The 14,542-nt window shown below is 50.5% G+C and overlaps 1 protein-coding gene across 2 annotated transcripts in view; it reads right to left on the reverse strand.

The window, feature by feature from the left end:
• Positions 1 to 6,483: 6,483 nt before the first annotated feature.
• The window catches only part of HDAC2 (histone deacetylase 2), a 62,922-nt gene continuing 54,863 nt past the window's right edge, over positions 6,484 to 14,542 (reverse strand). For both annotated transcript variants that reach the window (XM_048844757.2, XM_048844756.2), the window contains 2 exons: positions 7,133 to 7,190; positions 6,484 to 6,865 (listed from right to left, as the gene is read on the reverse strand). In XM_048844757.2, the coding sequence (XP_048700714.2) occupies positions 6,835 to 6,865; positions 7,133 to 7,190 (89 nt within the window). In that variant the 3' untranslated portion in view covers positions 6,484 to 6,834. The remainder of the gene's footprint in view (positions 6,866 to 7,132; positions 7,191 to 14,542) is intronic.

Raw genomic sequence — 14,542 nt, forward strand, 5'->3', positions numbered from 1 at the left:
ATGAAAAACTGTGTAAGGAGGCTCAGACGTGAGGGCCCTGAGCTCCGAGACCCGTCAGGCCGAGGTAATTGCCACGAGGAACGCAACTTTGAATGAGAGATATAGCAGGGAGCAGGTGGCCAAAGGTTCAAATGGCGGGTCTGTAAGCCTGGAGAGGACTAATTTGAGGTCCCAGGCAGGGACAGGTTGACGCGTGTGTGGGAAGAGCCTGTCCAAACCCTTGAGAAAACGACTGACCATATGGTTTGTGAAGACCGAGAGACCATCTGAACCCCAGGTGGAAGGGATTGATGACCAGGACAAGTTCTGGTGCTTTAGGTGAAGGAGGTAGTCCAGTATAAATGGTACGGGGATGAGGAGTGGCGGCTAATTACGTTGCTCCACCCAGATGGAGAACCTTTTCCACTTAGCCAGGTAAGTAGCCCTGCTGGAGGGCTTTCTACTACCCAGGAGGACTTGTCTGACCTGGTCCGAACAAGAGAGCTCTGTGGCACTTAGCCATGGAGCATTCAGCGTAAGGTGGAGCGACTCCAGATTCAGGGGCCGGAGTCGGCCCTGGTCCTGTGTGATCAGGTCGGGAACCAGCGGGAAGGTGAAAGGAGCCGCTACGGACATTTTCAGGAGCAAGGTGAACCAGTGTTGACGGGGCCACGCCGGCGCTATTAGTATGACTCGAGCCCAGTCCCTGCGGATCTTGAAAAGCACCCTGTGGACTAGGGGGATGGGTGGGAAAGCATACAGCAGGCAGCCCCCCACGAGAGAAGGAAGGCATCCCCGATGGACCCTCCTGAGAGAACAATGTCTGACATTTCTTTAAAAAAGAAAAGGAGTACTTGTGGCACCTTAGAGACCAACCAATTTATTTGAGCATGAGCTTTCGTGAGCTACAGATCACTTCATCGGATGCATTCAGTGGAAAAACTGAATACATCCAATAAAGTGAGCTGTAGCTCATGAAAGCTCATGCTCAAATAAATTGGTTAGTCTCTAAGGTGCCACAAGTCCTCCTTTTCTTTTTGCGAATACAGACTAACACGGCTGCTACTCTGAAACCTGACATTTCTTGTTGTCCGGAGTGGCAAACAGGTCTGTCTGGGGAGAGCCCCAAAACTGGAAGATTGAGCTCACCATGTCTGGCCGGTGGGACCACTTGTGGCCGTTGAAGGTCCAGCTGAGGCTGTCCGCCAGTGTGTTTCACACCCCTGGGAGGTATGAGGCCTGCAGGTGGATCGATTGCTCTATGCAGAAATCCCACAGCGCAAGGGCTTCGACACAGGGGAGAGGAGCATGCACCTCCCTGTTCGTTGATATAAAACATCGCTGAGGTGTTGTCCATGAGGATTGAAACACATCTGCCCCTTAATGTGCGTTTTGAAAGTGTAGCAGGCCAGACGCACTGCCCTCAGCTCTTTGACATTGATGTGAAGAGCGAGGCCCACCGGAGTCCAGAGGCCTTGGGTCTTGAGGTCCCCTAGGTGAGCCCCCCAACCCAGATCCGAGGTGTCTGACACCAAGGTGAGCAAGGGCTGACAAAAGGTACGCCTGTGCAAACCATTCGAGTGTTGAGCCACCACAGGAGGGAGTCCAGTACCAGGCGGGGCAGGGTTACGACCCTGTCCAATGCATCTCGGGCTGGTCGGTACACTGACGCCAGCCAAGACTGGAGTGGGTGCAGCCTGAGCCTGGCATGCTGCACCACATAAGTGCATGAGACCATATGTCCCAGCAGCTTTAGACAGTTTCTTGCCGACGTCGTGGGGAACTGTCTGAGGCCTTGTATGATGTCCTGACGTGAGCGAGAACCTGGCCTCCGAGAAGTACGCTCTGGCTTGAGTAGAGTCCAGGACTGCGCCTATGAACTCTATCCTCTGCACTGGGGACAGAGTGGATTTCTCCTCATTTAGGAGGAGACCTAAGTCGAGGAAGATCCTCCTTATAAACTCGACCTGAGCCGCCACCTGGGCCCTCGAGCAACCCTTGATCAGCCAGTTGTCGAGGTATGGGAAAACCTGTATTTGGCGCTTGCACAGGAACGCCACAATGACTGCCATATATTTTGTGAATACTCACAGGGCAGTCGACAATCTGAACTGGAGGACGGCGAACTGGTAGTGGCCTGTGTTCACCACGAATCTGAGGTAGCATCTGTGGGACTATTGCGATATGAAAATACGCGTCCTTCAAGTCGAGGGTGGCGTACCAGTCTCCTGGATCCAGTGAGGGGATAATGGAGGTTAGTGAAACCATGCAAAACTTGAGTTTCTTTATGTACTTGTTGAGTTGTCGCAGGTCCAGTATGGGTCTGAGGCCCCCCATGGACTTCGGTATTAGGAAGTACCGGGAGTAAAAACCCTTGCACCTTAGCTCCTGAGGAACCTCCTCCACTGCCCCTACCGAGAGGAGGTACTGCACCTCTTGACACAGAATTTGCTTGTGAGAGGGGTCCCTGAAGAGGGACGGGGAAGGGGGTTGGGGGGGCGGGAGGGTACAGAATTGGATGGAATATCTCCTTTCTACCGTGCGGAGCACCTAGCGGTCCGAAGTAATTTGAGACCAGGCACAGTAGAAAGGGGATAGATGGGACGAGAAAGTAAGACTGGAAGGATCTAAAGGTCAAATTGGCAAGCTGTCCTCGACCGTACCCTCAAAAGGGTGGTCTAGAGCCCTGTGGGGTCCTAGGCTGGCCCGAGTTTTGCTCAGAGGGAGGATGTTGCGTCCTCCGAGTGCTCCTGTTCCGCCTTCGTGGAGCGTCCTGGCGGTTCTGGGGTTGATAAGGATGAGGAGCAGGTTAAGGCTTAAACTGTCTGCGCTGAGTAGCAGGCGTGTGAAGCCCCAGCGAATGAAGGGTAGTCCTCGAGTCCTTCAAGCTGTGAAGTCTCTTAGCTGTCTTCTTGGAGAAGAGAGCAACACCTCTGAAAGGAAGATCTTGAATGGTCTGTTGGACCTCGTGGGGAAGACCAGAGACCTGTAGCCAGGAGCCTCTCCTCATAACCACCCCTCTGGCCAAAGTGCGAGAGGCTGCATCCGCCGTGTCCAGGGCCGCTTGTAAAGACGCTCGGGAGACCAACTTCTCCTCCACGAGTGCAGAGAACTCCTCCCGAGCTTCCTGGGGCAGAAGCTCTGTAAATTTTGCCATGGATGAGAAGGTGTTATGTCCGTAGCAGCTTACTGTGGCCTGTTGGTTGGCTATATGAAGCTGTAGACCTGCTGTGGATTAGACCTTCCGGCCAAACAGGTCCAGTTTCTTGGCATCCCTCTTTTTACGGGAGGAGCCTTGAAACCCCTGAGGTTCTCTCTGATTGGCCGCATCGACCACCAAGGAACCCAGAGGAGGGTGGGTATAAAGGTGTTCATTCCCTTTAGAGGGAACAAAGTAGCGGCGCTCAGATTTCTTGGCTGTAGGTGCCAGAGAAGCAGGGGTTTGCCACAAGTTCTTAGACCTTTGAGTTATTGACTTGATAAATGGCAACGCAACCCTGGATGGGCCAGAGGGAGCCAGGATGTCTATGACCGGGTCTAAGTCTTCTTCTACCTCCTCTGCCTGAATCCCCAGGCTTTGGGTGGCCCGCCTCAAAAACTGTTGAAGAACCTGATTGTCCTACAAGGCTGGGGCCGTCGAAGTCCCCACGACCGCTTCGTCAGGTGAAGATGAGGAAAAAAGAGAACCAGAGGTGGACCCAGTTCACTGCCTTCAGCCCCCCCGGGGTCCTTTGGCATGCGGTACTCGGTCTGTGGAACCGGCGCCAATGAAGAACTCTGCATTGGAGCCGGTGACGGGGCAGGTAAAATCGGTGGGACCGAGACTGTCGAGATTGGTAGGGGCAGAGCTGAGGCTTCCACCGGTGCTGTCAGTTGGGGAGCCGGTGCCAGGGCTGGCTGAGGCATTGGTGCCGAAACCATGTGAGTAGGCGGGGCCACTCCAGTCAAGGGTGGCGCGGTCATCGGCAGTGCCAGCACTGACTGTGGCACAAACGACGTCGAGGACACAGACAGACACTGTTCTGGAGCACGGACGATGGACTTGACCCTGACTGATGGTACGCCCAGGGTGTCCAAAAGGGCCATTGAGCAGGTGGTTGGCACTATTGTTGCCATGGTGCCGGGTACGGTTGGTGACTGCGCCGGGACCGGGATCTTCTGCTGTGCGATCTGCTCGAAGGAGCTGAGTCTACCTCCTACTCTGAGGTCTCCGAATAAGACGACCATGGAGGAGCAATCCCCTGGGTCGCCAACAAACGTCAACTTGACTCCGGGGAGCGGCGTGCTTCCTGTGTCTGTGCGGGCGGTGCCGGAGATGGAGACCGACGAGCCATCATGGTTGGCTTGCCCCTGGAGTGAAACAGGGGCCATGCGGTCGCCAGAGACTTGTCCCTCCTTTGGGGGAAGGACGGCACCGGGAGGCGCATCAGGTCCGTTGCCGCCTCAAACGCCTCCGGCATCAATGGTGGTTGTATGTTCACCAGATGGTCCGGGGACTGAGGAGGGTTCGGACTCGACTGGATCCCAGCCGAGATAGGAGTCGACGAGACCCTGGGTGGAAGCAAGGTGGACGTGGTCTGTGCCGAGCCACTCGCGGATGACATCGGCCCCTTAGGCTTCGGGGGGGGGGGGGGGAGAGGAGGGTGTATGGTGATCGATCCCTCGCGGGCCTCTTCTTCTTTACCGGCATCGGAGATGGAGAACTGATGCCGACGCCCTATGTTCCGAATAGTGGCGGTGCCAGTGGGCTTTACAGTCCTTAGTCTGGCCAGTTTCGTGCGCCGTTGGTGCCGGAGTGCTGCGCACCGAAAAGGACCTGCTCGGTGCCGGGTCGTTGGGTCCGATTGCGGTCTCAGAGCCGCCTCCATGAGCAGGAGTTTCAGTTTCTGCTCTCTGTCCTTAAGGGTTCTTGGGCGGAAACCCTTGCAAATGCGGCACTTGTCCTTTTGGTGAGTCTCACAAAGGCACAGCAAGCAGGACGAGTGAGGATCACTCTTGGGCATAAACTTGCCACAGGACTCACAGAGTTTAAACCCAGGAGACCCGGACATACCCCCAGAGGGGAAACTAACTATCTACCAAACACTACTATGTGATAAGTACAACTATATAGAAAAACTATTTACACTAAGAACAAAGACACTGCTAAGGCACTTGCTGCAAGAGCGAGCAAAGTTCCAGATAGCCGTCACAGGCGGTAAGAAGGAACTGAGGGGGTAGGGGGTTGGTGGGGCCAGATATTGGGCACCATGAAGGCACCACCCCAGGGGGCACCCAGGCCGACCCTAAAAAAAATTTCCGACTGGCGTGCACGCAGCGCACACACACCTGCTTCGAATGGACATGAACAATCACTTGAAGAAGAACTGTACTTACACATTGTATAGTTGAAAAAAAAATTACAACATTTTTTCTGCAGTTTGCAGCAATGTACATTTAATCTCCATGTCATTAGGTTAAATTTTGGCCCACCATGTCCAAATGCTCAAAGTGGAATTACTAAATACAGTAGAAAGCTGAAGAGTTTGTTCGGAAAATATGGATTAATGAGTCCTTTTATTATAGTACTCCAGTCTTGGAGACAGACCGCTTCAATCCTTTTCTCCTCAAACCTTCAAAAATTATCAGCTTTCTCCTTAGTGACAAGGAAAGGATGTAAATTACTTGGTCATGTTATCTTTACTATAAACCTTCTAAAGATGCCATGAATGCATAATTCTTATTAGTGGAAATCCTTGAACTATGAAGCAACAGGGAAGAGACTACACTTAACTGCACTTTTTTTGGGTACAGGAGAAGGAAGAAATGGGAAAAAGGAAAGGGAAAGAAAAGAACACTAATAATGAATATTTCCTTGCAAGAAAGGATAACACTACTCTTAGTGAATAAAGTGTCCATACAGTTTCCCCACATTTCTCTCTAGTGTGAAGCAAGCTGGCTGGTATGGAGATTATTAATCTAGAATGAGGAACCTATATAACAGGATCACAAATTCAGGTGCCAGGATTGACTGACTAATTGTTCAAAAGGAAAAAAAGGGGAAACGAACAAAGTTTTGTTTAAAAAAAGGGATATGGTTCTTTGCAGCTTGAAGTTCTAAGGGTCAGAAGGGATTCTGCAGTACACCCAATCCAGGACTTAATTGCTGGTTATCAAATTAATCCATAACAAGACAAACAGCAGAGTATACTGCTGCTAGAGTATAAGGCATTTGTCCTGTTATACAATCCAACCAGGAGGTGCAGAGTTTTAACCTTCTGCTTCCAAATGTTATGCTCATACATCCAGGCACAATGTCCCCATACCTACTTTTCCATTATTTACTGTAAGTATAATAGGTACATCAGTCACTGTTTCACAGTCCATGTATTATGAGTCATTACAACGTGCACAGATCAGCGTACGTACATACAGACTGTCCTCTTAAATCTCCCAGCAACTGACTGTTTATCTTTACTATATATGGAAATGCTTTCTATATAATGCAATGATGGACAAAAGAGAAACAAGTACAATTTTTTTTAATAAAGATATAATTACAAAAAGGTAAAATCAGCTCAGGAAAGGCAAATTACTTTAATAGATCAGTTTAGACATTTAACATAATAACTCACATCCATTTTAAATACTATTACATAAAGCATGGTGAAGAAAGGAATTTCTGCTTCATAATTAGAAAACTCACAATACAACTTGCCAAAAACCAAAACAAAGCCGAATGAAAATAAATACAGTCCATGCCAAATAGTACAAAATGAAATCAGCAGTCTCTCTCAACATGAAAAAACTCTTCTTCTTTTAGTATTTTCCCACTCTAGTATTGTGTTCTGTAATTGGTGTGAGGCTATCTTTAATTCAAGGATTGCTGAGCAGTTCTGATTTCGCTCTGTTCAAAGGCAAAAGATATAGAACTATTAAACAGGGCATAATTTCATTTTGAGAGTGTCTTTTAGACTAGCTGTTGATAAAGATGCAATTAGAGCTCCCCATCACACATTTTAAAGTATTTTAGTAACTCCTGACACTGATTTATAACCTCACATTGATATATAGCCATCTGTACAGAAGATATGTTAACTGTGGAAAATCACTGAAAGTTAATGAATGTTCTCTACAGCACAAATATTTTACAGTTTAATACTGAGGGATTTACCCTTTGGTGTCTGTCTTTTCACCGCTACTGTCCTTGGATTTATCTTCCTCCTTAACATCTAAAAACAATTGAGAAAGAAAATGTCAGTGTCACACTTGAAATACTTGAAAGGACTCCAGAAACACAATCTAAAATAATTTTCTTAAGACTGAGGGAAAAAACCTTCAGGAACCTAGGCTGTTTATTTGCAAATTACATCTTATTAAATAAACAACACATCATAGCTTAGGCCATCAACTACACAGAACCTTTTTTCATTCACCACTTCATTAGAGCTATACAAATTACTGGCTTCAGGATTTGAAACCACAGTGGCAAAGATTTGCATTTAGAACAACACTCCTGGACTGTAAGTACTGTTTCGGTACCTATACAAGCATGCATTTTAGATTTTATTAGATTTTTTCTACAGTATGACTGGAAAGAAAAAATGGTTGCCTACCTTTCGTAACTGTTGTTCTTCGAGATGTGTTGCTCGTGTCCATTCCATTCTAGGCGTACACATGCCCATGTGCATGGCTGGAGATTTTTGCCTTAGCGGTATTCATAGGGCCAGCTGTGGCGCCCTCTGGAGCGTCCCTTTCAGGCTGCAGCATATCAGGCGCTGCCGGCCCTACGCCCTCTCAGTTCCTTCTTGCCGACAACTTCGACAGAGAGGCAGAAGGGTGGGTAATGGAATGGACATGAGCAACACATCTTGAAGAACAACAGTTATGAAAGGTAGGTAACAGTTTTTCTTCGAGTACTTGCTCATGTCAATTTCATTCTAGGTGACTCACCAGCAGAATCAACGGAGGTGGGCGTGGAGTTCACAGTCTTGCAGCTTGCAGCACTGCTCTGACAAAGCCAGCATCGTCTTGAGCCTGCTAGATCAGCACGTAGTGAGATGCGAATGTGTGGACGGACGACCAGGTGGAAGCCTGATAGATCTCTTGGATCGGCACCTGCGCCAGGAAGGCTGCTGATGACACCTGTGCCCTAGTCGAATGACCCGTCACGATTGTCGGCAAGGGCACCTTTGCAAGCTCATAGCAGTAGTGAATGCAGCCTGTAATCCAAAATGAGATTCTCTGGGCTGACACTGGGCAACCTTTCATCCTGTCTGCGACAGCAACAAACAACTGCGTTGACTTATGGAATGGCTTTGTTCTATCAATGTAGAAGGCCAGAGCCTGTCTGACATCCATGGTATGCAGCCTGCATTCAGGACCATATAGGGAGGCTATGACGTGAGTGCCCTGATCTCAGACACCCTACGAGCCGAAGTTACAGCGACCAAGAAGGAAACCTTCCAGGAGAGCAGCAGGAGGGAGCAGGAAGCCAAGAATTCGAAGTGGGGACCCATGAGCCTTGACAGCACAAGTTTCAGGTCCCAAGGGGGAACTGGATCCTGGACATGCAGGTAAAGGCATTCCAGGCCTTTCAGGAACCATGCCATCATGGGATCAGCGAAGACCAACCGGCCTTGAAACAGAGGGTGGAATGCCGAAACAGCCGCAGGTGTACCTTGACTGAAGATAGCAACAGGTCTTGGTGCTTAAGGTGCAGTAAATAGTCCAGGATGTCCTGCAGCGGGGCCTCTTCTGCACGAATGTGTCGGTCCAAGGACCAACACGTGAACCGCTTCCACTTTGCCAAAAAGGTAGCCCTGGTGGAAGGCTTCTTGCTGGACACTAGTGGAGCACTCCTGTTCGTCCATACTCAGCCATGCAGCAGCCAAGCTGTCAAGTGCAACGACGCCAGCTTCGGGTGCAGCAGGTTGCCATGGTTCTGGAACAGCAGATCCGTCCTAAGAGGCAGCTGCAATGGGGTAGCTGCCAAAAGACTCAGGAGCATACCGAATCAGTGTTGATGAGGCCACACTTGGGCTATGAGGATAACCGATGCTCTGTCTTGCTTCACCTTTAGAAGTATCTTGTGGATCAATGGCACCGGCGGGAAGGCATACGTCAGCGCTCCTGACCACGGAATCAGGAAGGCATCTGACAGGGAGCCCTTGTCCCTGCCCTGAAGAGAACAGAACATGTGGCACTTTCTGTTCTGCCTAGACGCAAACAGGTCCACCTGGGGAGTCCCCTATCTGTGGGAGATTAGGCTGACCACCTCCGGATGAAGCGACCATCCATGGTGAGACGAGGAGGCCCTGCTGAGGTGATCTGCCAAGACGATCCTGGTTCCAGGCAGGTGGGCGGCTACCAGATGAATGGCATACCACATACAAAAGTCCCAAAGGCTGAGTGCCTCCTGACAAAGGGCCGAAGATCTGATGCCACCCTGTCTGTTGATGTAATACATCGTGGCTGTATTGTCAGTCAAAACCTACACCACATTTCAGGTGGGGAAAGAAGGCTGGCCACGCCAGGCGAACTGCTCTGAGCTCCTGGACATTGATAAGAAGGGCTAGATCGTTTGGTAGCTAGCGGCCCTGGGTGTTGAGCTTGCCCAAGTGGGCTCCCCAGGCCAGGTCTGACGCGTCCGAGACCAAGGTGGGAGACGGGGTCACAAAGGGAACCCCCTCCAGCACCGACTCAGGGTCCAGCCACCAGTCCAAGGATGAGAGGACGTGGCTTGGTATCATGACCACTCAGTCCAGGGCATGCCTGCTGGGGTTATAGACTGAGGTCAGCCACGCCTGCAGAGGCCGCAGATGAAGTCGGGCATGACTGACCAGGTATGTGCACGTAGCCATGTGGCCCATCAATCGCAGGCATGTGTGAGCCGTGGTGAGCGGATGGCTCTTTATGTGGGCGATCAAGTCCGACATGCCTAAAAACACACTTCTGGAAGGAAGGCCCTGGCCTGCGTGGAGTCGAGAACTGCTCCAATAAACTCTATGCACTGAACTGGCATTAACGTGCACTTCTCTCTGTTTATTAACAGGCCCAGATAGTTGCAGATGGACTGCATCAGATCGAGGCTCCATTGCACCTGCTCTGGAGACTTGCCCCTGATGAGCCAATCGTTAAAATACAAGAAGATCTGGACCCCTCGACGTCTCAGGTAAGCTGCAATGGTGCCACACATTTCGTGAATGTCCTGGGGGCTGAGGACAGGCCAAAGGGTATCACTGTGAACTGGAAGTGGTGCCTGGCTACTACGAAACACAGGAAACGCCTGTGCCCTGTGAACACGGAGACATGAAAGTAAGTGTCCTTTAAGTTGAGAGTGGTGTACCAGTCCCCTGGATCCAGGGAAGGAATGATGGAGGCCAGGGAGACCATGCAGAACTTCAACTTCTTGAGAGACTTGTTGAGGCGATTCAGGTCCAGGATGGGTCTGAGGCCCCTTTTGGCTTTCGGGATTAGGAAGTAATGGAAGTAGAATCTTCTTTCTTCCATGTCCCGAGGAACTTCCTCTACAGCCCCCAAGCCCAGGAGCTTCTCAACCTCCTGAACGAGGAGTTGCTTGTGAGAAGCATCCCCAAAGAGGGACAGGAAAGTGGGGGGACGGGAAAGAGGGGCGGCCAAGAATCGTAAGGTCTAGCCCCGAGCTACTACATCCAGTGGTTCGAGGTAAACCGCGACCAGGCCAAGCTGTAGGGAGAGAGGTGGTTGAGGAAAAGGGGGTAGGATCTGGTTGACTGACTAGGGTGTCGCTCTTGGGTGCACCCTCAAAAGTATCGCTTCTGGCCCCCTGGGTGTTTGGTGGGGCCAGGCTGGGCTGGTGAGCAGGAGGAAGAAGGGGGACGACAACTAAAACTTACAGTCCTTCTCCCTGTAGATCCCTGGTAGGTTTGCCAGGGTCTTGGAGCTGGTGGTGGCCGGAAGGGCTTCCTGGCTGATTGCGGCATGTGCATGTCCAATGTGCGAAGGGTAGCCCTAGTGTCTTTCAACCTGTGCAGTCTGGGGCCTGTTTGACTGGAGAATGGACTAACTCCATCAAAAGGGAGGTCCTGGGTCGAGGCCTGCATCTCCTGGGAGATTCCCGCCATTTGGAGCCAGGAGCTTCGTCACACGACCACCGCCAATGCGACCACCCTTGCCGCCGAGTCCCATGCCATCTGCAGGGAACATCTGGCCACCACAGTACCTTCCTCCACTAGGATGCCAAACTCTTGGGGGAACCTGCTTGTCCTTCTCTTTGGCCGCAGACACAACCAGCGAGCCTGGGGGTGGGTGGGTGGATATAAAGGTATTCAAAATCTTTGGCCGGCACAAGGTACTTTTTCTCTGCCCTTTTCGAGGTGGGAGGGATGGAGGAGTGGGTCTGTCACAGGGTCTTGGCTATTTTGAGGACTGCATAGTGTACGAGCAAGGCGACCGGGGTTGGCGTAGAGGCTGAGAGGACATTGAAGAGGGTGTCCTCCTGCTCTGCCATCTCCTGCACCTTGAGCCCCAAGCTCTCAGCCATGCACCAGAGAAGAGAAGGTTACTCACCTTGTACAGTAACTGAGGTTTTTCGAGATGTGTGTCCGTGTGGGTGCTCCATTGTAGGTGTTTGTGCGCCCCTGCGCTCGTAGTCGGAGACTTTTGGTAGCAGTGCCTGGTTGGGTCACACATGCATGGTCCCTGCCTCGCGCTGCTGCTGGCAATTAACCGACGCTATGATACCAACCCCCACTCAGTTCCTTCTCTACTGTAGAGACTAATAAGGAAACTCTGAAGTAGAGGGGAGGAGGGAGGGTAATGGAGCACCCATAGGGACACATCTCGAAGAACCTCAGTTACTGCACAAGGTGAGTAACCGTCTCTTCTTCTTCGAGTGCTGTCCCTCTGGGTGCTCCACTTTAGGTGACTTCAGAGCAGTGCCCTCCGATGGAAGGAGGGGCTTCGGCGTTGAAGTCATAACCTTCGATAGTACAGAGCATGAGAAGGAGGTATCAGATGTTGCCTGCTGTTCTAAGACATAGTGCTGTCTAAATGTATGGGCTGAGGTGTTGGATCATATTAAAGAAGTTCTGTATTAAAATCACAAATGAGTTTGATTCCCCATAGTTTAAATTCCAGGGTATTACTAATTAAGAGGTCTCTTGGTTTTTGGTACTGTTTCTCTCCTTCTCTGTGTGAAACTTGCAAGCTGCTAATTGTGTTAGTACATGCTAAGACAGAGTCTGTTCTCAAAGCAATTCTTTGTAACAACAACTACTCACACAGAGAGAGACTCAAAGCAATACTTTGTAACAACAGAAAAGCACCCAGAGACTCCCCGCCCTTTTGTTGTATTCATCTTGCTTTGTTAACAATTGTGATTAAAATAGAGATAGAGGATGTATGTGGATGGATGCTTGGTGTGGATAATAACTGAATGATCAGGGAGGTGCCAGCTTAAGAATGCAGTGTCCATCGGCTGAAGAAGGCGTCAAGTGGAAATAACCAGAGGACCCCCGGAGGGCAGACTGGAATCCACCCAACAGCCTCAAGAATGGGAGAACCAAAGAACAAGATAACATCTAGCAGCATGGAGCCGTCAGGAACGTGCCATCTGCTGACTGATTCAGCAACAGCATGATGAAGCAATTCCCATAGACTGGCATAGGAAGAAATTCCTATAAAAATGGACTCTAGAAAGTGAGAACTTTGGGGGGGTCTGATTCTGCAAACCAACTTCCAGGAGCATCAGATGAGCATCTGACAAGGCCCTGCTCCCTCCTCATGTCCAGGCCACCTGGCCTGTGGCTTGGCGTGAGCAACTCTAAGGCTGGTAACTATGATAACAACCTTGCAGAACGTCTGTGTGTGTGTGTGTGTGAATAAATATGAGATTGAATGGAATGTTATAACTATAACTAACTGCTTACTATGATTCTTTCTGTATTCACAATAAATGTGGTATTTTGCCTTTTTCCCCTTAATAAGATCCTGCTGGTTTTTAATTTATTGGTACAACATTTTTGTGGAGAATTGCAAAAGGGGGAATATTGGTAAAAAACCTCAGTTATTGTAAATATTGGTGTGCACACCACCAGCTCTATTGATCTAGGCATTTCTATTAGGTTAACTGGACCTGCTGGCCTCCGAGAAGGTAGCAGGGGACCTGCTGGCCTCCGAGAAGGTAGCAGGGGACCTGCTGGCCTCCGAGAAGGTAGCAGGGGACCTGCTGGCCTCCGAGAAGGTAGCAGGGGACCTGCTGGCCTCCGAGAAGGTAGCAGGGGACCTGCTGGCCTCCGAGAAGGTAGCAGGGGACCTGCTGGCCTCCGAGAAGGTAGCAGGGGACCTGCTGGCCTCCGAGAAGGTAGCAGGGGACCTGCTGGCCTCCGAGAAGGTAGCAGGGGACCTGCTGGCCTCCGAGAAGGTAGCAGGGGACCTGCTGGCCTCCGAGAAGGTAGCAGGGGACCTGCTGGCCTCCGAGAAGGTAGCAGGGGACCTGCTGGCCTCCGAGAAGGTAGCAGGGGACCTGCTGGCCTCCGAGAAGGTAGCAGGGGACCTGCTGGCCTCCGAGAAGGTAGCAGGGGACCTGCTGGCCTCCGAGAAGGTAGCAGGGGACCTGCTGGCCTCCGAGAAGGTAGCAGGGGACCTGCTGGCCTCCGAGAAGGTAGCAGGGGACCTGCTGGCCTCCGAGAAGGTAGCAGGGGACCTGCTGGCCTCCGAGAAGGTAGCAGGGGACCTGCTGGCCTCCGAGAAGGTAGCAGGGGACCTGCTGGCCTCCGAGAAGGTAGCAGGGGACCTGCTGGCCTCCGAGAAGGTAGCAGGGGACCTGCTGGCCTCCGAGAAGGTAGCAGGGGAAAAACGCATAGATTAAGCTATGATTTCAGAATCTAGGCTGTGTCATTTGCTAAGTAATACCAGGAGTGACAAAGAGATTGAAATATCCATGTTAAGATGTTTAAAAGAAAACAGGGTAAGCCAGTACCAGCAGGAGGAATGGAATCAGAAGGAACTCCAACCTCCCCTTTTGTTAAAGAAATTATACCTTTTAAACAAATCCTTCAAAAATTTGGGCACAGTCCTTGGACTAAACAAGCCCTAGCTGATGTCTGCAATATTTCGGACCTGGAGGATAGATTGGCTCAGTATATCCTCATATACAAACCTTCTAGTTTCAGAGTAACAGCCGTGTTAGTCTGTATTTGCAAAAAGTAAAGGAGGATTTGTGGAACCTTAGAGACTAACCAATTTATCTGAGCATAAGCTTTCGTGAGCTACAGCTCACTGCCAAAAGAGATGTAGCAGCAATTTGGTTGTTGTGGGAGGCACGTAAGGATTCTTCCCTCTGCTTGTCTTCATGTAAAGAGGAAAAGGCACAAACAGAAAAGGGAGCAGACAACTGGAAGGTGCTGGCTACAAATACCCAAAGCCAGCTGAAAATAGTGAAAGAGGCACTCCAAGAATACAAAAAGAGTGAAAAAGTTAACTCTGCAGAGGCTGGAGGGACGCAGGTAAAGGGGGAGAAGGTCCTATGTATGGCACCCCCAGGCAAATTACAAAGAGAAAAGAGTAAAAAAGTTAACTCTGCAGAGGCTGGAGGGAATTA

The sequence above is a fragment of the Caretta caretta genome, chromosome 3 (genome assembly GCF_965140235.1).
Source record: "Caretta caretta isolate rCarCar2 chromosome 3, rCarCar1.hap1, whole genome shotgun sequence".
NCBI lineage: Eukaryota > Metazoa > Chordata > Testudines > Cheloniidae > Caretta > Caretta caretta.